Raw genomic sequence first — 20,657 nt, forward strand, 5'->3', positions numbered from 1 at the left:
TTTGGATTAGACTTGGGACAGTCTCCACCGGACTGTGTAAAAATAGCAGACGACCACTTCATTTGGAGGGGGCTCTCTGGAAATACATACCAAAGTGCAAAGTACGGGGGGGGGAAACCCAGCCATGTTGTGGGGCACCTCTGGCAGCACCACCCAGGGTGGTGTGTAGTACTAGGAAGGAGGAAGGCTAAGGGATTTGCTGCGGGGGGGGAGGGAAGGGAGAGGAGCATCTGGCAATACTCAGTACAACACCGAGGGAAAAAAGGCTGAAAGATTCTGTGAGGGACATAGAACAATACCCAGAGTGATGTGCAGTCCTGGGGGAGAAAACAAGCCCTATGATTTTGGTGAGGATTCTCAGCAGTACCCAGCGCAGCGCTGAGCTGTAAGATTTCGTGGAGGACCGCTGGCAATACGCAGAGTGATGCTTGGTACTGGAGGGAACAGCGGACGCTGGATGGTTTCGGGGGGACACAGGGACACCTCTGCAAACCACATTGCGGCGGGAGGTCAAGGGCGCTCACACCAAGCCCCGGCCTCCTGCAGCAGGCACCGCGGGCAGCATCAATGCCACGCGTAACTTCAAGCAGGCAGGGCGCGCAGGGGAGAGCAAACCCCGACCCTGCCAGCGGCAGATCGCTTCGGCTGAGGGACACGATGCCCCTCGGACCCTCGCCATCCTCCACCCACACACAGTGCGCGGAGAGCGCTCGGGACGCGGTGCGGCGGCGGGCAGCGGCGAGGCTGCGCGCACACGAAGCGTGTGTGTGTCTGTGTGTGGGGGGTGGAGTGGGAAGGGGGGGGGGGGCTGCGGCGCACGCGCGCGCGCCCCCGCCCCCTCTGCCGCGGCCGCTTTAAGGGCGGCGGGGGCGCGCCGCTGGGGCGTCCGGCGCGCCGCCGCCTCGCTTAGCCTCGCCGCCGCGCCGCGCTCCCTCTCCCTCGCCCCGCTTTAAAGTCTCCGCCAGGATCCGGGCTCGCCCGCCACTTCCTGTACGGCAGGATGGAGCGCGCCGGGGCCCCGGCTGACCGCCGCCCGCCCGCCCGTGCGCGGAGGCGGCTCTGAGCGCCCCGTCCGCGGCATGCCGCCCGCCTCGCCGCCGCTGCCCGCCTGAGCCGCGCTGTCCCGCGCCCCGCTGCGCGGGGTGTCCCCGCGCCCCGCCGGCGCGCCCGCCTCGTCTTCCCCTTGCACCCCGGCTCCGCGGCATTCTTCCCCCGTTGAGGAGGCGAGCCGGAGCCTACCCGCTTTCCCCCGCAGGAAGAAGGGCGCGGGGAGAAACTTATTTTCAACAAGTTTGGGGTTTTTCCCTTTTTTTGTTGTTGTTTTTTTTTTTTTGAATTTTCCTTTTCCCCCCTTTTTTTTTTCCTTCTTCCCTCCCCCTTCTCCTGCGCGTTAGTTCTTTTAGCCCCTCTTGCCCTTTCGATGTGCGGCTTTGGACATGCGGAGGCTACTGCAACCGTGTTGGTGGATCTTTTTCTTGAAAATCACCAGCTCCGTGCTCCATGATGTGGTGTGCTTTCCCGGTGAGTGAGCGCGGCAGGCGGGGGGCTTCCTGCTGCCTCCGCCACACGTGTCTGCGACCACCGTGGGGTGCCGCCGGGGCACCATGTGAGGGCGAATAATGCGCCGGGAACCGTGGCGGCCCCTTTGCGCGGGTGGCCCCAACGCTGGGTTTCCCCTAGCTCCGTAGCACTCTCCCGGCTGCAGGCAGCGCTGCCCGCGAGCGGGGCTGTTGGTGTACGGGCTCCGCGCTCGCGGCTCGGGGTTCGCTCTCTCCGGTGCATTGCAGCCCCCGACGGCATGAGGCGGGCGGAGGGGGGTTCTTGTGTGCTGCCCTTGCTGCGCGGGGATGCCTTTGTGCTGAGGGAATGCCGCTCGCTGCCTCGCGGGGAGTGTGACTCTGCTCCGATTTCTTGCTTGCACCCCTCCGTCCCCCGCCAAAAACTTAGTTGTGCGCGGGTCTTTGCCCTAACCATCCCACTCGTGTCCGCGGTGGGTGTATCGCCGTGCCGGCGCACTGACCTTGGTAGAGCGGGAGGGGCGCAAGGGCTGAGCTCCCGCTCTGCACCCGCGTCTGGCTCCCTGCAGCCACCCCCATGCCCCTCGGAGAGGGGTTCTGAGGGCGCGGGGCACCCGGCGGCCGCCTTGCTTCCCACCCGCCTGTGCACCCCGTGGCTTGTATCTGTGCATCGCCGCTCGCCGCCCCCTTTCCCCTTCGCCCGGAAACACATGGGCTACCTAAAACGGGGCTGGATGGGCGCTCGGCCCGCTCCGTGCCCTGCGGTGGAACCCCACATCCTCGTCTTCCCGGCCCCCCGCCCCGGGGGCGCCCCCGGCCCGAGGGAGCTGGAGGTGCCCGCGCGGGGCTCGGCTCCCGCCGCCTCCGCAGTGCCGTGGGCCAGCCGCTAGGGGCGCTCCCGGGCCGCCGGCGCCCCCGCGGGGCCGCGCGCCCACTGCTCCGCTGGCGCGCAGCGCGAGCGCGGCCCGCGCGCAGTCCCCGCGAGCCGCCCCCCGGGCACCGCCAGCGCCTCTCACCGTGCGCGCCCCCCGCCGCCTGCGCCCGGCCCCGCGGAGCGCTCCAGCGCCCTGTGAGTTGCTGCTGACGGCGCTTCCCCGCTCTTGGCAGCCGTGGGTTGGCTGTGGTGAGAGGGGCCGTGGGCAGGGCGAGCCCCACATCCCCCTGCGAGGACCTGAGGCCCCGCGGCGACTCCTGTCCCTTCCGTGAGCTCGGGATGCAGCCGCGTTGTTGGCTGCCTCCAGGTGTGTGCATGCGGACACAAATAATTGCGTGTTGGAGGCTTTATTTCTGGAAGTTCTTCACGGGAACTTCCCCTTCCGCTTCATTTTCCTTCTCTTTTCCTCCAATACCCTCTTTTCCTAACCCAAAAGGTAGCTATGTGGACAGACCTAGCCTATCCCAGTCCTTGTAGCAGCTTCTCGTGTGGTAAAATTACATGAAGCACACACAAAAAAAAAGTTAGAGGGAGGGTAATACCTCTGCAGCTGTTGAAGAAACATTTATCATCTTTATATTGATTTCTTCTCAATTTCAGCCCTCAGAGTGAAGCCTTTCTCTCTGGTTCTGGTATATGTTGTGCAGTAATTACATCTGGAAGGCAGGCTCCAGGAATGCTTCAGGAGAAACAAGCTGCGGTGCAGGTGTAATATGACAGTGTGGTATGACTTGCTGATTTCGATCAGTGTGTTTGAAACCGATAGTATTCGCATTATGGTTTGAGTATAAAGACAAATGCAAGCGGAGAGTAGGAGGTCTGTGGACGTTTGCTGTGTGTAGGTGAAGCCTCTAATGCTCGAAGCCATAAACCAGCCGTGGAATACTTGGGAACGTTTCAGGGCTGTTGGTAGCTAAAGGTTTGCTTGGGGAGCGAACTATTTTCCAGAGGGCTTTCACGCATTCAGTTTTGTGCAGAGCTACCATGTTTAATCTCAGTGACTTGCTTGCTCTTTTCTGCTGTCTGCAGGAAAGCGGTAATAGCTGTGTGCGTGCGAGCAAAGGGGTGGTAAGCGCAACACCGTGATGAGCGGGGACGCTCCAGACTCTGATCCGGTGCATCAGAGATGCCCGAGGCAGGAAAGCTGCAGGGAGGATCTCAGTGGACTGTAACAGGACATTGGTGCTGACAACATCCAATGGCAAATCATCGGAATTTGTGCTGGCGGGGAATCCCGGCCAGATATTAACCGTTTAGTATCTACCACAAGATGCTTCATTACCTCTTCCTAGCGTGTTTGGGGTTTTTTTTTGAGGATTAGAGAGTCGAAGTATTTGCTACTTGCGTTAATTTACAGTTGTGCTGCTTCTCTCGGCTTCATATGTAGCCTCTCTTTTAAAGAGAGGCTACTGTTTATTTTCTCCTCTGCAAATCGCTTTTTGAAGAAACAAAAAGGCTACTTTTTTTTTTCTTCTTCTTTGTTCAGGAACAATAAATGAACCGTGCAGGGTTCCTTTGTTAGGAGGATTGTGGTGGGTTTTCATTGTTTAAGTAGGTATTTCTGTTGCCATTACTTTGCTTGCAATAAAAGGAAGTAGTCGTCCTTGCACAGAAAGAGCAAAACGTTACCCGGATCTTTCTCAAGCGTTAAGTTTAGTGCATTTCTCTGTGGGCTTGTCACTGGTAATTGCATTGCTTAATAAATCAAATTAAGACAAGGTAAGAGAGGTTGTTTCCATGGGGTCTGCCTGCTCGGTAATTTAAATTCACAGGACCAAAAATCGTCGAGACACAAATATTACCTTTACTGTGGTATCCTTCCTACCTCATTTCCAACACTTTGCCCAGGGAGTGTGTGGTTTTGCCATAGAAAAAATACAAATATTTATGCCATTCCTCACTGTTGCTGTGACAAGCCGGTGGAAGCAGTGACAGTTGTTAGCGTTCTCTTAGGCTGGATGTATAAATGGGAGCAATTTTCTTGAGTCTAGACTAACTCCTTGGTAATGGATCAAATTGTTGCTGACCTGGTAACTGCCTGTAAATGCGTTTTGGATTTTGAGTCTTTATAGTTCTGAGTTGAGAGTTAATTTTGCATTTATCTGTCTTCTGCTTGGAGGAAAACAAATAGATGAGAGCTTTTCCCTATGAACTAACGAAATGCTACTTCAGACTTCTTTTTTTTTTTGAGAGGAGCAGAGAAGACTGGCTTCGTTTGTTAGAGATTTTCTGAAGAAGGTACATGGTGCACGTGGAGGAATATGGAATGTACAGGAGAGGGCCCTCCAAGACTTTATTTAGTCCTCTGGCTTTTATGAAGATGACACTTCTTACATTTTAATTATCCCTTAGTTTCAGTGCCTGTTTAAAATATGCCTTACGTTACAGGAAGTTGCTAATGGAGTTCTTGCAGAACGAATGCCAAGTGAACCTTCCCAGGCCTTAAGAGCTAAGCTTGCTGGTGTGTTTCTCGAGGGGCAAAACTGAAGGGAGAGCTTCGCTATCCATTAGGAAGTTTACAGGAACTGATTTACACTTAACGGAGCTTGGGAACAGCCGTGGAAGGTCTGCAAGTGGTCACAGGAGCTGTCTGCACTAGGCATGAAAGTGGTAGCTTTCTTAATGAAGGAGGGAGGAAGAAGCAGCATGTTAGGAAGAGATTTTGGTATATTCAAAAAGAAATTCAGTTTGAGGATAAAAGGAGTTCCCTCAGTTATATTGAGTTGTTTGCAGTGTCTGCAAAACCTGTGTTCAGATGGGGTGTTGGTCTCCTTGGAAGAACGCAGAGGGTTTCTGCCTCTGTGTATGAATTAGGATTTTTTTATTACTGCTCTCTCTATATCTTCTCTCATTTTTGTCTAGGAAATTAAAGCTTTATTTTTTTTGCTCTGGTCAGAAAATGGACGTTTTGGTCAGAGCAGTCATGAGCTTCCATGACTCTAGCACAGAGATGTTCTAATGCTTGTCTCTTCTGCATCCATGCTGAGAACCTCTGCTGAACAAATAGTTTTCTTAGTACCATAAAAACCACTGGAAAACACCAACTGATTTTAGTAGGGTGATGGTTTCACTCTCAGCTCCTGGGTCGTTGCAGGGATGAGCATTGTCTGAAGTTACATGTGTCCTGAGTCAACACTGTGCTGTTACCAAGGTGTGCAAATGTAATAGTTGGGGTTTGTTTCCCATTAGAGAAGACAGGTAGCAGTGTGGACGCTATTTCATCTTATCATCGGTGCTGAGGGACTAACATTTCTGAAATAAAATGCTACTAGGGTTGACTGCAGTTTCAGTGTGCAACTTGCATGGTTAAATTACAGAAATGACTTCAAACGATGCATCTCAACTGTCCTTGGGAAAAATGTTAATCATTTGGTTGCTGCTCTTTAGCAGCCAAATGAATATGATGTGCTCTGAAGCCTAAGGGTATAGTAATAACACCGTACTTTAGCTAATACATAACTTTAATCTGAGAAATTATGAAAAAGACTAATTTCTCTGTGCTTCCGTTTTTAAGATTGGAGTTGCTCCTGTGTGTTGATGAAGTTGTAATTGTTTATAGTTATGAGCCCTTGCTACTTAGTTTAATTCTGAACACCAGTTTTAGAGGATTTTAGGAAGTGGAATCTCATCAGGTAATGAGGTTCTTGGCTTAAAAGATATGGAGTTGTTTGAGGATGCAAATATGCATCAGATGGGTTAATTTAGGATTTAAAATATCCCCTCTGGGAACTGCTTGCTGCTTTAGGTGCCTAAAAATCCTTACAATTTCCCCCCTTCTTTGAGAGGTAAACTCCTGTTGATGTTTTTTCCAAGTGAAAATTGGGAACATGCATCTTCTTACAGCAAGCTGATGGGGATGTTGCTTCACTGATTGCCAGTTACTCCCAGGGAAAACTGGCCTGTATCATCTTGGTGGAGACATCCAAGGGCTGGAAGCAAAGCAGAGAAGGAAGACGTGAATTAATGCACACTTCCATACGAAGCAGACTGTCCTGGAGCATGACCAACTTGGAGATGCCCAACTAGAGGACAGCTTTTGATGAAGGCAGTTAGTTTCTATATCCATGTCACTACATTCAGAGAAAAAAGAATTGCAGGAAAATGATCCTTAGTTGCTGTTAAAATTTCCATTGCTCACTGTCTTCCAGTACTTGCTCATGTTATCTGTTTTGTATGTTGATGTTTATCCATCCATATTACTTGCCCTGGAGAAGCCAGACTGGCTTCTTTTAGTACTGCTGACACATGGTATGGCTCTCAAGTCATCTTGCCTCACTTGAGTGAGGACAGGTGTACTCTTACACGAATCAGGGCTGCACTACTCATGTCTTCAGATGTTTGTCATTCAATATACAGTTGTCATGTTGAGGCACAGCTGCCAGGACACAGTGACTTCCTGGCTTATGCCTTGAGCTGTCACTTTCGTGTTTCCTGAGCAGAAGTTCTTCCCACCCAGAAAGCGAACAAATGAATGAGGGTGCAGATTGCAGGCGCACAGTGAAGATAGCTGCAGTACTCCATGGGTATTGCTGTTCTCGTTTCACTTTGGTTTATTACTTTTCTCTGGTTGCTAGCAATACTAATGGAAAGCTGAAGGGAGTGGTGGTGTTGAATGAACTCTCCAGCTGACTGGAGGAGGAGGGAGGATACAGAGCAGTAAAGGAAGAAAGAAATTGTGCAATCACGAAGATAAGTTTTTATTACAGTGAACAGGCTCCTCTTACAGCAATTTGAATTAGTCTTGAAGTGAACTATGGTTCAAGTAAAATCAGGTAGTCCGTGGCCTTATTGTTTTTTTTTATGTGGTTTTATTATGCATCTCTAAGTTAGCTAGGGAGTTGAAGTACTAGAGCTCTTAATTACCAAGTCATTTGAATAATGATGAACCATTTTCTGGAACTTAAAACCTGACCGCACGGTGCTTCTGCCAGCAGTACTGACACACAAGATCTCAACTGACGTGGGTGTTGCAGTTTCTCTATGCCTAAATGCTGCAGTGATGCCTGAGTATGTTTATCCTGTGCCAGTGCTTGCTTGGAGGGACTTTGCATTCATAGCATGGAGGCCTTGCTGAAGAAAATCTAGGTGTTTTGAGACTCGGATGCTTCGCCTAGGAAAGCTGCTTTGAAAAAATCCCTTTCTCTGCTTTGCAGATATGTAATGAATGAGACCTTGAGTCCTGAATCGGTGTTTAGAAGCAGTGTGGGATGTTATTTGGTCTTGTGGCAGCTCTTTTGTTCTCTTTTTTGAAATAAAATATACCTGTCTCTCTGAGTGAGTGCTGTTGAAGTTCTTCTGTTGGGAGTCAGTTTATTCTGTTGACAGTCAAGGAAAGCTATCTGATAACCAACAGTCCGCTTTGCCTGCAAGGAGTTTATTCCCCCCAGTTCACTCTTTCCATCTTCCATCCTTGTAGCAGGCTTGTGGGAGACATACAGAAGGCTACAATACTTGCTTTAATTCAAGTATTGCCTTGCTCTTTCTTCACATCTACAATTTGCATTATTGTTGTTTAGTGGTCTTAGACACGAAGTTCCTTTTATCAGTTCGTCAGGCTGAACAGCAGAGTTAGTTGTCCCAGAATGGAAAAGGACTTCACTCTGAACGTGTGGCAAACACTGACTAAGCAGGCTCACTTGTGATGCTACAGGGGATAGGCCATTTTTGAAGTGGGGAGGTAAATATAAACAATTATGTCCTAACTCTTGCTGGTCCTAAACAGCAAAGCTTGTTACACTCTTTGAGCCTCCTTACATTGAAAACAAGGATGTCTCTGAATTAACCCCTGCACTGCTGAGAACCACTGCCTGTTTTTGTGCCAGGCTGGCATGCTTAGAAACGCTCTACTGCTAAATCTCCTTGGGGTGGTGGGGTTTTTTTTGTGGTTTTGGTAGGGTTTTTTTTCACACACAGCCCCCCCTGGATTGAAGAAACTTGTTAGGAAGTAGAGAAGTTAATAATACATATCTCAAAGTAAGGCTTGGTCAAGTCTTCTAGAGCAAGTTCAGTGATTTTTACCTACTTGTGTTTTAACTCTCTGTTTTGGGTGTGGGGGTGATGTATGTTTAACCCTAAATTTAGAGCGCCTCAGCATGAGACTTGGGGCCCTCTATCCTATTCCTCACCATCTGGGAGCTCCAAGCTGAGACAAAGATAGCTAGTAGCTTACAGATAATTGAGTGCAGATCTCATTGCTACCTCAAGTGAGTTTTGGGATTAAATTTTCAATAGACATTCCCTAGTATTTAGATTCTTAAGTTGCTTTCAGACTTTGGGAGATTATGGTATAGATTTACTGCAAAGTAGTAATGAGAGTTTGTGCAACATGACTTTAATGTTGCATCAATTTAGTAGGTGGGCAGAAATAACCAGTCAAATTTCTCTTTTGTTAGCTTCCAAGCTACTTGTAACTAGTTCATTTCATTATTCTTATAGTGTGGTAGCTTCTCTATTTTGTATTTAAATCTATGCTTAAATACAACTAAAATTTGCCTGTTGACAGCAGTTGCTTCATATTTTAATTGGTGAGACCTGCTAATGGAGGTTCTAAAATTAGTTGTGTATTTTTCCTCCTTTGCCCAAGGGTTTTGCATCAGGTTATATGGCTTCTGTATAACTGTTTGTGTTCCAAAGCCACACCTTTGTGCAGTTTTACTTCAGTGCTCAGTGACAGCAGTTTTGGAAACTCTGACTTGTAAAGTAATTTCTTACTACATTGTTTATGCATTGTAAAGCACTTTTTTCTCCCCCTATTTACTGTGAATTAATTTGCTGTTGCCTTTGTAAACCTGGGGCACAAAATGTGCAAGTTTGTAATGCTTTGTCTTGGCATAATGGCAGGTGCTCAGCTGCTGCAAAAGCTCACTGCACCATGTTTTCTGTGGCAGCTTTTACCAGGTGAGGTTTTGCACTGTAACCCTCACCATGACATCATTCTGAAAAACAACTGTGCATGTTCTTTTCAGTGTTTCTGTGGGCTGGCTTTGTGTCAAAGGTGCACAGTTTTGATGCAGTCATTGTGCTTCTTGGAGGATTTTCTTTTACTGTGTGGTCAAACACAAAGCCATGTATTTCAGTCTGCTTGCTTTGAAGCAGTGGTGTCTGGCTTTTTGGAGGATGCTTATCTGTTCCAGTCCCTAGAATGGGTCTGTGGAGACATGTCTAGATCTAAGCTGTCAGCCCATGGCTTGGATGGCAACACTCTGTGCTGGGTTAGGAACTGGCTGGAGGGCCGGACCCAGAGAGTGGTGGTGAATGGTGCCACATCCAGCTGGCAGCTGTCACTAGTGGTGTCCCTCAGGGATCTGTGCTGGGCCCCATCCTCTTTAACATCTTCATAGATGATCTGGATGAGGGCATGGAGTCAGTCATCAGCAAGTTTGCAGATGACACCAAGCTGGGGGCAGATGTGGCTGGGCTGGAGGGCAGAAGGGCTCTGCAGCGGGACCTTGACCACCTGGACAGATGGGCACAGTCCAAGGGGATGGTGTTCAGTAGCTCCAAGTGCAGGGTGCTGCACTTTGGCCACAACAACCCCATGCAGAGATACAGGCTGGGGTCGGAGTGGCTGGAGAGCAGCCAGACAGAGAGGGATCTGGGGGTGCTGCTTGATACCCACCTGAACATGAGCCAGCAGTGTGCCCAGGTGGCCAAGAGAGCCAGTGGCATCCTGGCCTGCATCAGGAATGGTGTGGCCAGCAGGAGCAGGGAGGTCATTCTGCCCCTGTACTCTGCACTGCCTAGACCACACCTTGAGTGCTGTGTTCAGTTCTGGGCCCCCCAGTTTAGGAGGGACATTGAGATGCTTGAGCGTGTCCAGAGAAGGGCGATGAGGCTGGGGAGAGGCCTTGAGCACAGCCCTACGAGGAGAGGCTGAGGGAGCTGGGATTGGTTAGCCTGGAGAAGAGGAGGCTCAGGGGTGAACTTATTGCTGTCTGCAACTACCTGAGGGGAGGTTGTGGCCAGGAGGAGGTTGCTCTCTTCTCTCAGGTGGGCAGGATTGGACGTGGCACTTGGTGCCATGGTCTAGCCTTGAGCTCTGTGGTACAGGGTTGGACTTGATGGTCTATGAGGTCTCTTCCAACCTTGGTGATACTGTCATCTTTTGACCAAAGCTGTGGCTGTTGCAAAGGTGAGGTTTTGTCAAGTGCTGTCACATTTTTTTAATCAGTAGCTTGATGTCCATTTTCAAGTCATGTTCAACTTCTTTTGTAAGTAGTTGCCAAAACAATCAGGCCAATGAAATGGTTGTTCAAATTACCTGCTGTAGCTGTGAAGCTCAAATGTGACTCTCACAACTGTCTTGTATGTTGATTTTTTTCTCTATTAAAGAGCCTTTCTCTGATAATTTGCTGCTGTGGAAGTGATTGCATGTGACAATAAAACCATGTCACAATGTCCTGATTAACTCGGTGACCTGAACTGAACAAGCCTCTTGCTATCACATTTCATCCAGTTCTTGAGTAATTTTTCTAGCAGTCCTCTTTTTGCCTGTTCTCCAACTGGTTTTCAGCTTCTATTTAGAAAGGTACACACCAGAACTGAATGCTGGTCTTATTCATATCATACTTGTGTGATTCTATTGCCCTTTCTGTTTGTCCAGGGCTTTTCAGTGGCCTATTTTCCTGCCACAGCCAGAAAGCTCATGTTGATTGTTTGCCTGGTATGACTTTTAGATCCTTTATTGGAGTCCTTGCTGAACTAAACAGGCTGCTGTTCAGTGGATGTGGTCTGGATCACTAACTCTTGGGGGTTTTATCTTTATTGAAATAAACTCCTTAAATGTATCTTTTTATGTGGGTCAAATACTGTGATTTTTAGCAATGGAAAGAAAGGGAAGCCTCTGACTGAAGTTCTCTGTGAGTTTAGTGTCTTAGATGCATCATTTGTTTGGTTTTAGTTCACATCCTTTTGCAACCCCACAGTTTTTACAGAAGCAGCATTCAGTTCATCCCATAATAGTCCAGGTACCTTTTGTGGAGTTATCTAAAATGGGTGTCTTGGTTTGACTTGTGTTACCTACTGTAAACTGAAAGCTTCACACAGCTGCAGAATGATATGTCTGTGACTTTCTGACAGTTGTCACTCATGTGTGGATAACACTAGTGTGAGTATCACAGTTGAGCTTCATCAGAAGCTTGGAGTGGGGATTATGATTTGGATGTAATTCCAAGGAGTCAGTAGCCTTCTTGGGAATGTGTTTTGGGGCTTTTGTTGGGTTTTCCCATTTGTTCCCAAACCCTGTTATCCTTATGCATGCTGCTGCTTTTAGTAGAAAGTGTTTCTTGTAGTGTCCTCATTTTCTGCTGCTTGATGGTGGTGAGTGAATGACTATGGAGCTAATTGCAAGAATTCAGGAGATCTGCTCTGTTGCCTTTTTTTTTTTCCTGTGTGTGGCTTCCCTTGAATGCTTTCAGCTTTTCACCTTAATTGGGCAAACTTGCACCATGCATCCAATGAGTAAAACCAATCCCTTCTCCCCAGCTGTTATCCTGTCTGTGAAGATGCTCTGGTGTGTGCGAAAGCGGATGAGAAGGTGAAGAGATCCTTATGATTAATGTAGAGAGGAAGTGCAGGCTTCCAAATGCAAGAACAAAAAAAGCTGAGACTACTGATCCAGGTAGTATTGGGTCAAGTTCTGGCATGCCAAAAGGATCAAAAACTCTGTTGTGCTTGATCAGTACTGCTATTTATCATGTACTTCAGAAGGACAGGGTCCTTTCTGCACCAGGCAGGCCTGGGCAGTGCATGCTGCCTGCACAAAGGATGAGTGACTAGGCAGTGGGCCAGGAAGGTTTTAACTAGCCTTTGAAGTGGACTAGATGGCCATCACCAAAATTCCCTTCCTGCGTGGTTTTGTGCTGCATATACTCTTTACTGTAAACCCTAGGGTCCTGCCTGTCCCCACTGTCCCTGTGCTTGCCCTGGAGACTGGAGGAGTGAGGTGGATCTGTGGTGCTGCTGCAGCAGCCTGAGACTCATGGCCCAAGTTCTTCTGTGTGTGGAAGGGAAGCCTGATGCCCAATGCTACTACTTGCTAGAGCATGGCACCAGCAAGTAATGGTTATACAAGTGTATTTCAATTTGTAACCTGGTCTTCTGTATCAAGATTGGACTACTTCATTTGCACGTGTGCATCACTTGGGGAAACATGCTGATAGTACTTAACATTTAATTGCTTCCCTTGATTTTATTTGTAAATTAGGATCTACAGGGTCTGTAAGGAAAAGAGGAAAAAAAAACAAACCAAAAACAGTAGAGCTTAATTGGACAACATTTTGGAGTAACAAAGCAGACCTGTAGCTTGCCAGGTTTTGGATCCAAGACAGATGTAACCTTACTGATCCATATGTACGATATACTTTACTGTCTAAACTAGAGGTCATCTCTGTACTAGATTGCTTAAGAATCCGTCTATCTTACCACATCTTGTACTCATTTATAGCTGTTTCCATTTCTGGCTTTGTTGGAGAGACAGCTAGTGTTTCAACCTGAATTAAAATCAATGAGAAGCAATTTTGTTTGTTTTTTTAACTACTAGCACAGGCTTTCCTTTTTTAGCAAACCTATGCATGTTCAACTAAGTCACTTGGTTCTTTCCATCAAGATAATTGCCAGACCTCATTAATTCCTAATTTTTGCATATGTAGGAATGGGTTTGTTTTCCAGTGTACCTAAGAAAATGTCAAATGTGATTTAAAAATAAGTATTTATTCTAAATCAACACTGAGAAATAAATGTGGTAAAGAATACTTGGCAGTTAAAAGTAGTTTAAAAAGCCTCTTTGGAGGAAGCATATGCTTGTGGGCTGTGGTGAATGTTGTTGACCCAGGAGTCCTGCACTGGCAGGGCAGCAAAGGCTTCCCCCAGCACATTTGGGCATTGTTCTGTAAGGATAACTTCCAGAGGAAAAAAAGCAGAGTCTGACTAACTCTGTCTTTAGTCCTTGGCTTGGACATTTCTGCATCACACCAATTCATGTGAGAGGCTGTTGTCATGATGTCAACTGGCTTTTACCACACAGCCAGCAGATTGCCAGCAGTAGCAATTAACCTGGGTCGAGTTCAGACTGAAGCAATGTTGGTGCTTCCTAGATAAAGCATTGGTGAATCATAATTTAGTATTAGAATATGTGAAGATAGTTGTGATGGTTTGGGTGTTACCTGCCCCCCGCCTTTGGAAAATCAACCAGACTAGACTCAGCCAAGCTGGAAATGGAATGAAGCTTTACATTTACAATTTAGCACAGTATACAAGCAGATAGTTACAGAATATATACACCTGTAGGCAGAAATAGACACGTTAAAAGGTAATATGGAAACACTACAGCCCTCCCAGAAACCAGAGTCCCCAGGAGGGGCTCCTAGCCACCCTTCCACCTCCCCACCCCTCTACCTTACCCTTCATCTTTGCTTTATGCCCAAGGTAGATTGGAGGGTTGGCCGGGGGGTTTAGGAAGCAGACAGATTAGTCACACAGATGGCGGGTTAGGTTGGAGAAGTGCAGCCCACAAAGCCCAGAGAGTGACTGTGTTACCTATGTTTGTTCTTGGTCTTACACATGTCAGCAAGCCTATGAGTGCAGCAGAAATCACCATTGTTGCCATTGCACAGCCTGTCATCTAATTCTCACCAGAGCATTCTAGCTAGGCTCAAACTAGCACAGTAGTGCTCTGGTCAAGTGTCCAAAATAAGCCGTGTTGGTGTTGCTACTTTGAGTTGATCACAGGGTGCAGGAAATCATCCTGTTTAGGTAGCTGCACAGGCTGCCCAGATGGACAGAAATGGACACATGTCTTTGTAAACACAGAAAGTGGCTATTATGAAGTTCATGCAAGTACACTTTCCACTGGCACAGTTCCCTGACACTGATGTAGGTATCCAGTTGGAAGAAATAGTTCATCTCAGAGAGCATTTCCAGACTAGCTGCTGTGCTGAGAACCTGGCTCTTGCTGCAGAAGTTTTTGCTAAGGTGTTTGCCCTCCCTCTTCTCATTGAAATTTGGGCCAGTGTCTATGTGAGCATTTATGTTTGGTTTTTTTTTTTTTATCTTTTTCAGGTTGTTCAAGGTGAAACTTCAGTCCCTGGAAAAAAATGCATGCCAGTATTTTTACCAGCTGGTTCCCTAGGTTGCTGTGACTTTACCCAGTGCTTCTCAGTTGCAAAAAAGTTCAAAAATTCCTGGAATTCTCAATTCCAAACACAAGACCTTTTGGATGTTCTGAATCTTGCTGCCTGTTCAGTTTTCCTTGGAAGCTCCCAAGTATTCTGAACTACCCATTGCTTTAATCTCTTGGATTCAGTTTTCTCTCACTTTCTCTTTTACTTCTGCTTGCTTTAATTTAGATATGTTAATGAATCAAGGCAAAGGGCAAACCATGGGCTAAAAGAGGCAGCCCTGGCTACTCTGGTACTCAAAGCAAGAGTCTGTCCCCATAAGCGAACTATTAAAAGAGAACGCTAAGGGGAGACCTCATGGCTGTCTGCAGCTACCTGAAAGGATGTTGTGGTGAGGCTGCTGCTGGTCTCTTCTCACAGGTCAGTAGTGATAGAACAAGAGGGAATGGCCACAAGCTGTGACTAGGTAGGTTTGGACTGGACATTAGAAAACATTTTTTCGTGTCAAGAGTGTCAGGCATTGGAATGAGCTGCCCAGGAAGGCGGTGGAGTTAGCAATGCTGGATGTTTTTAATGGTTGTTTGGCTGTGGTGCTTGGGGTTATGGTCTAAGGTGAATTTTGTAGAGTAGGGATACGGGTTGGATTGGAATTGGTGATCCTGAAGGTCTTTTCCCATCTGAATGTTTCTGTGATGCTGATGAAGCAGTGTTTTGTAGCAACTAAACAGGGTTAGTAACTAGATGACACTGACAAAGAAGACATTTCTGTCATCCTTAAAGGCAGTAGAAGTTGTGTGTGAATTTCTTCAAATAGATACCAAACCAGCAAACCATTTCTTATTAACTGATCACTTAAACCCACACAGGAATTTGTTTTCTGTGCCAAGAAGCCAGTTGTGTTAAGTTTATGTGAGCAGACCTGATACACAGTGATCTAGGAATGTAAAGTGGAAGTCACTTGCCCACACTCCTGATACTTACCTGAGTGGATCCCATGCGACACAGCACAAAGGTTCCCTGTCAAATAAGTAATTAATACTTCATGTCAAACACTATTTATTTCAAGATATTAAGCAGTGGGACTTTTTCTCCTTCAACAATCAGCTTTCAAGGTGAAAACCAACTTAGGAGAAAACCAACTTTTTTCTTTGGGTTTGAGGAGTCTTACAGTTTTCTGGTAGCCTTATTAGACTTTCATGCTTTACAGTGTTCATTGCTGTCTTGATCGATGACTCTTCATGTCTGTACTTTGAACTTGCATCTTCCTGTTTGCTTTGTATTTGGGAGACATCTTCAGGCATTTTGGGTGCAGACTCTGTCTGCAGAGCCAGTTGAGGTTTGTGAGATGCATGCTGTCAGTGGATAACAGCTCTAGCTTGTCTCATTTGCACTCTATTAGTTGCAAAATCACTTGCTAAATAATTCTGTTCTAATCTTCACTTTTTAATTTACCTGACAGTTGTGTTTTCCATTTAACTGAGAGGCTATGAGCACTCCCTGGAATAAAGCAGTCCTCTAGATGTTTCTAAGCCATATAGGCTGAGTGACAGACAGGGCATGCAGTTTGATTAGCCTTTTTGCTTGTTTGTGTTTGTTAAGCAAGCTGTCCTGGAGCTTGCTACGTTTGGTTGTACTCCACGGAAATTATGTTGAGGCACATAGGTCTTACTGAAAGTACTCTCTTGATGAGCTGGAAATAAACCACATCATTTTGGTGAACACCATTTCTGTTCTCACTGTCTGGCTGCTACAATACTGAGCAAAATAAAAGATCAAATCCTGTCTGTTGTGGAAAGCTGATGAATTTGCACAGTGCTCCCCTTGATGCTTTTCAGTCATTTCTATGATCGATACAAGCAGCATCACAACACTTGGAACTACCTTCTAGCTCTCATGCGTACAAGTCAAGTGGAGAAAGCTGGACAGTTGTTTGCTGCTTAAGCCCATGCTGTCCTCAGATGTGCTATCTGAGAGGCCTGCTTGGCTGTTTGTGTTTCCTTATGTGATTCTGCTGTTTCTCCTTCTCAGGATGATGTTTCAGTAGTGCCAAGCTGGTTGGGAAGACACCAGCATTGAGGTTTTGTGTGTAGACATGTATGTGTGTTTGTATACCTATATGTACACATCCAAAAGCCCCAGAACCCTTTGAGCTGGACTCTAAGGATAATCAACTGTCAGTGTCCTTAGAAAGCGCATTCTCTTAAAAAAAGAGCTTGTTCTGAAGCAATGTCTATTGTTCAGAACTATTAATAGCTTTAGGAAACTGCTTTGTCAGGTATTTTCTTTCATCTTGACTGTCTTCCACTGATGAATTGTTCTGATGGCCTTTGTAGTCATTCAGTCATTGCCATGTGGGTTCCTGAGCCACTAGCCTTGCTGCAAAACCAAACTCCAGCCAAAGCTGCAGTGCTGCCTTCCTGAGCATTGCATTGTCTTTGCTGTAGGTGTTTGCCTCTCCTTTGCCTGAAGGCTCTCATTTGGGCTGAGGGCTCCTTTCTTTTCTCAGTATCCTTCTCTGGTGTAGCTTGGCCATTATGCTAATGCAGTGTTTGCTCTCCAGGCCTGCTGTGGGCTCCAAGCTGAAATTGCTGGAGCCTGGGTGTGTAAGCTGAAGCTGTGTTGCTCTTTCCCTTAATGCTGAGCAGCTGAAGCAGCCTTCTAGACATAGGGGCCTGACTTGGGGTATTTTGTGTCTCACTCTTACTACTAAGGAGGAAGCTCTGATGCTTCAGGATCAGCCCTCTGCTTTGCCTGGGCTGTTGAGCACTTCTGAGGTGCTGCTTTGCATTCCAGTTGCTGTGTTGATATATATGTCTATCTAGGAGTAATACTGGTTTTAAAATCTAGCCTAGTGGTAATTAAGCTTAGGAGTTCTATACCCAAATAGGTTTCTTCCATTAGTAAAGCAGTCAGTAGGTGGATGAGAATGAATATTTAGCAGATGTTGTAGTAGTAGAGTAGAACTGACTTCACCTTTGGGATTCATAATGTGTGTCAGAATCTATGCTTATAGGCCAAACTGAAATGAGAACAGTGTTGTTTGAGTTTTCTGGGGTTTATGTTTTGAAGAGTAGTCCTCTCCACAGAATAGATGAGGCTACTTGAGAGTAGATCACTTCTTCAGTGGGTGACGTTGAAGTCAGATGCCCTTGTGGTGCAGTGTGTTCAGCTCATGGCTTTGTGTAAAATCTAAAGACAGAGATGGATGGGTTTGTGTGAAAGCTGAGGGCAGCTCTGCCTTTTGCACCCAACTTGGAGTGGTATGGAGGAAAGCTCTATTGCATAGCAGCAGGGCATTAGTTACATGGGTTTTGGTCTGGGGGAAAAACCTCTCTGTTCAGCTGAGTGGATATTTCCACTTTGCCTGTGATGGCACTTTGTCAGATGGAATCTGACTAGTGAGTGATTTATTGCAATGCTGACAAGGAAAAAAATGTCTACTATAGGATACACTGATGGAGGACAATGATACTTCGTTGTAGCTTCTTCCTTGAAAAGCCAGAGTGGCATTGATGTTTCTTTGTTTACATGTTGCTTTATCAGTTTGGGCAGCTTGTGTCAGAGAGGGTAAGTGTGTGGAGATTGCTTGTTTGCAAACACTAACGCATATAGACTTTTTTTTTCCCTTCCCCAAGAGGAAAGCCAAAGGAGCAGCAAACAGTTTTGTACAATCATGTTTGCAGTTTATGCTCCATTTTACCAACTATGTTTCCTGTAGCATTTCAAGAGAGACTGAACAGGCAATAGAAACTGTGGCATGGAATCTGTGTAAAATACATATTGGTGTTAGGAAACTCAGTTTAACTTCAGCATGTGTTTTAACAGAAACTTCAGCTATATTTTTCTTTGCCTCTTTTTCCCCTAGTTGAGTTGGTCTCCTTCCATGCCAGGAGTGTTTGTGAAGCTCAAAGTTTTTATTATGCCACACATGAGAACCGTGCAAGTGACAGTAAGAACACTGTATGGTATAATACAGCAGACAACAGGTAATTTGCCCAAGTCATAAAATAATTGAGATGATGTGATAGAGGATGTAGGAAAGAACCCAACTGATTCTAGGGAACTGTGTATTGTAGAACCTTGTAGTTTCTGATGTCCTGATTTCAATCCTACGTGGAAGAAGCACAAGTCTTTAAGAGCGAGAGGATGTGACTCCTGAAGACCTTGATGTCACCTGAAGATCCAGTATCCCTGAGCAGGGCACCAATGGACAGGGCTGTAGCTATTTTTGAAATGACAAAAGTGGACAAACACGCTAAAAATACCTGCATAGGTTGGCTTGTGTGTAACCAGGACTTCTCAGATGACAGTCTGGATTTTCATCACTTCCAGGATGTTGATTCTGGTTGAATTGGTCTAGCTTTTGTTACTGGAGTTGGATCTGACAGTTACAGAGAAGCAGAATCTGATACCCTGCCCCTTTGCAGCAAAGGCTGGTGCGAGCACGTCGCAGCTGTGATTGTCAAACTGAACTCCTTTCTTCTCCGTAGACCAAAGTCAGTCCTGAAAGAGAATCTTTTAAACTTGGTTAGGCTGCAGCAGTTTGGACAGTGTTCATCACAATAGACAGTCTTTCCTGGCTCCTTATGTTCCTCCATATTGTGTGAGTGAAAAGAGACATCAAGGAATGCATCCAGTTGTTTCCTTGCATTCAGTGACATGGATTGTGGAACAGTGTGAGGTTTCTAATTGCATTCTCCCAGCTGTGTCAGTGTGGCTTCAGAGTTTCTGGTTTGGTTTATGTGTGAGCTTGGGTAACTGAAGATATGTGTTTGGAGAAGCAGCTCTGATGAGGGTGGCTGTGCTTTCTGCCTCCTAGACTCTGGCTCAGCAGGGTGCTAGTGAGATTATTGATGGTGTTTTCAAGACTTGATGCACAAAGATGAGCTGTTGCATGCCCAGGCATATGCACTCAAAGCTTACTGAACCAGCTTGCTGAAGCCAGGATTGTTTCTCTCACTGTTGTAACAAAGGAAAAGGCAAACTCCTGTGCTGTGGCGTGGATTCAGATGAGTGTAGATATTGATTGGCAAGACTTTCCTCCTGCTGTAATCCCTGTGAAGACAAAGAGCAGGAGAGCAGCCAGGGTACTGTGGCACTCAGGGAGAGAAAAGCACCTTTTTGATGCAGTGATATTAGAGTGAATTGCCATTGGAATGGGCTGCCCAGGGAGGTGATGGAGTTGCTGTCCCTGGAGGTGTTCGAGAACAGCCTGGATGGGGCACTTAGTGCCATGGTCTGATTGATTGGCCAGGGCTGGGTGCTAGGTTGGACTGGATGATCTTGGAGGTCTCTTCCAACCTGGTTGATTTTTATGACTGTCAGCCACTTTAGCTGGTAGCACATGAACATATCAGCCTAGCTGATTTCTTTACTTGAATATGAAGACAAAATGTGTTGTGCAACAAAGCATTGATCTGTTTTGAGTGTATTTAAGATGCTTGTGAGGATTGTGGTGTGTGTGGGCACTGTTTATGGCACTGTAGCACTAGGAGACATTCAAAGAGTAAGAGATGGTGTATATTCCCGGATATATTTTCTTTAGGTTCTGTTTGGTTTAAAATTACCCCCAAATAAAATGGCCAGACTAGCTCAGAAGTCTATTTGCAGTATTAGACCCCCCAAAACTTCAGAAAAAAGCTGTTCTTCAGCCCTAGAGGACATAACAGCAACACCTTCACAAGACTGGCTTCTGGAAAAACCTGGTTTGCTCTTGAGCTCCGTAATCATGAAGCCAGCATTGATACTGAGCTGGTAGACTGTTTGAAAGAGAGCAAATAGTCTTTCCACTTCAGTCAGCTTTCTCCTGAGAGAGGCCAGAATCTGGTGAACTGATGTGCAGTGGCTGAGACAGATAAAAAATTATACATGCCCTGAATAGTTTTTGAAAAGACGATTTTTGGGGTGTTTGTCCCTGGGTGATGGTATTAGGATGCTGCTGATCATGCAACAACCACCTTTGCAAGCCTGAGTGTTCATTTAAAGAGTCTGTTAAACATTTGGGCATTCATCTTCCCCCAGGGCTGATGAACTGTTTGAGATGAATTATCTCTGAGTTCTGTCACAATTAAAGAACAGCATGCTCAGGTG

At 46.5% G+C, this 20,657-nt stretch overlaps 1 protein-coding gene across 2 annotated transcripts in view; it reads left to right on the plus strand.

The window, feature by feature from the left end:
- The first annotated feature begins 1,111 nt into the window (after positions 1 to 1,111).
- Positions 1,112 to 20,657, plus strand: part of PTPRG (protein tyrosine phosphatase receptor type G) — a 623,046-nt gene continuing 603,500 nt past the window's right edge. Inside the window, exon 1 of one of the 2 annotated variants that reach the window (XM_064156968.1) lies at positions 1,112 to 1,521. In XM_064156968.1, the coding sequence (XP_064013038.1) occupies positions 1,437 to 1,521 (85 nt within the window). In that variant the 5' untranslated portion in view covers positions 1,112 to 1,436. Of the gene's footprint in view, positions 1,522 to 3,051; positions 3,158 to 20,657 lie in introns of those variants that run through there. The other variant, XM_064156969.1, reaches the window with a different exon arrangement.

The sequence above is a fragment of the Pogoniulus pusillus genome, chromosome 16 (assembly GCF_015220805.1).
Source record: "Pogoniulus pusillus isolate bPogPus1 chromosome 16, bPogPus1.pri, whole genome shotgun sequence".
Taxonomy (NCBI): domain Eukaryota; kingdom Metazoa; phylum Chordata; class Aves; order Piciformes; family Lybiidae; genus Pogoniulus; species Pogoniulus pusillus.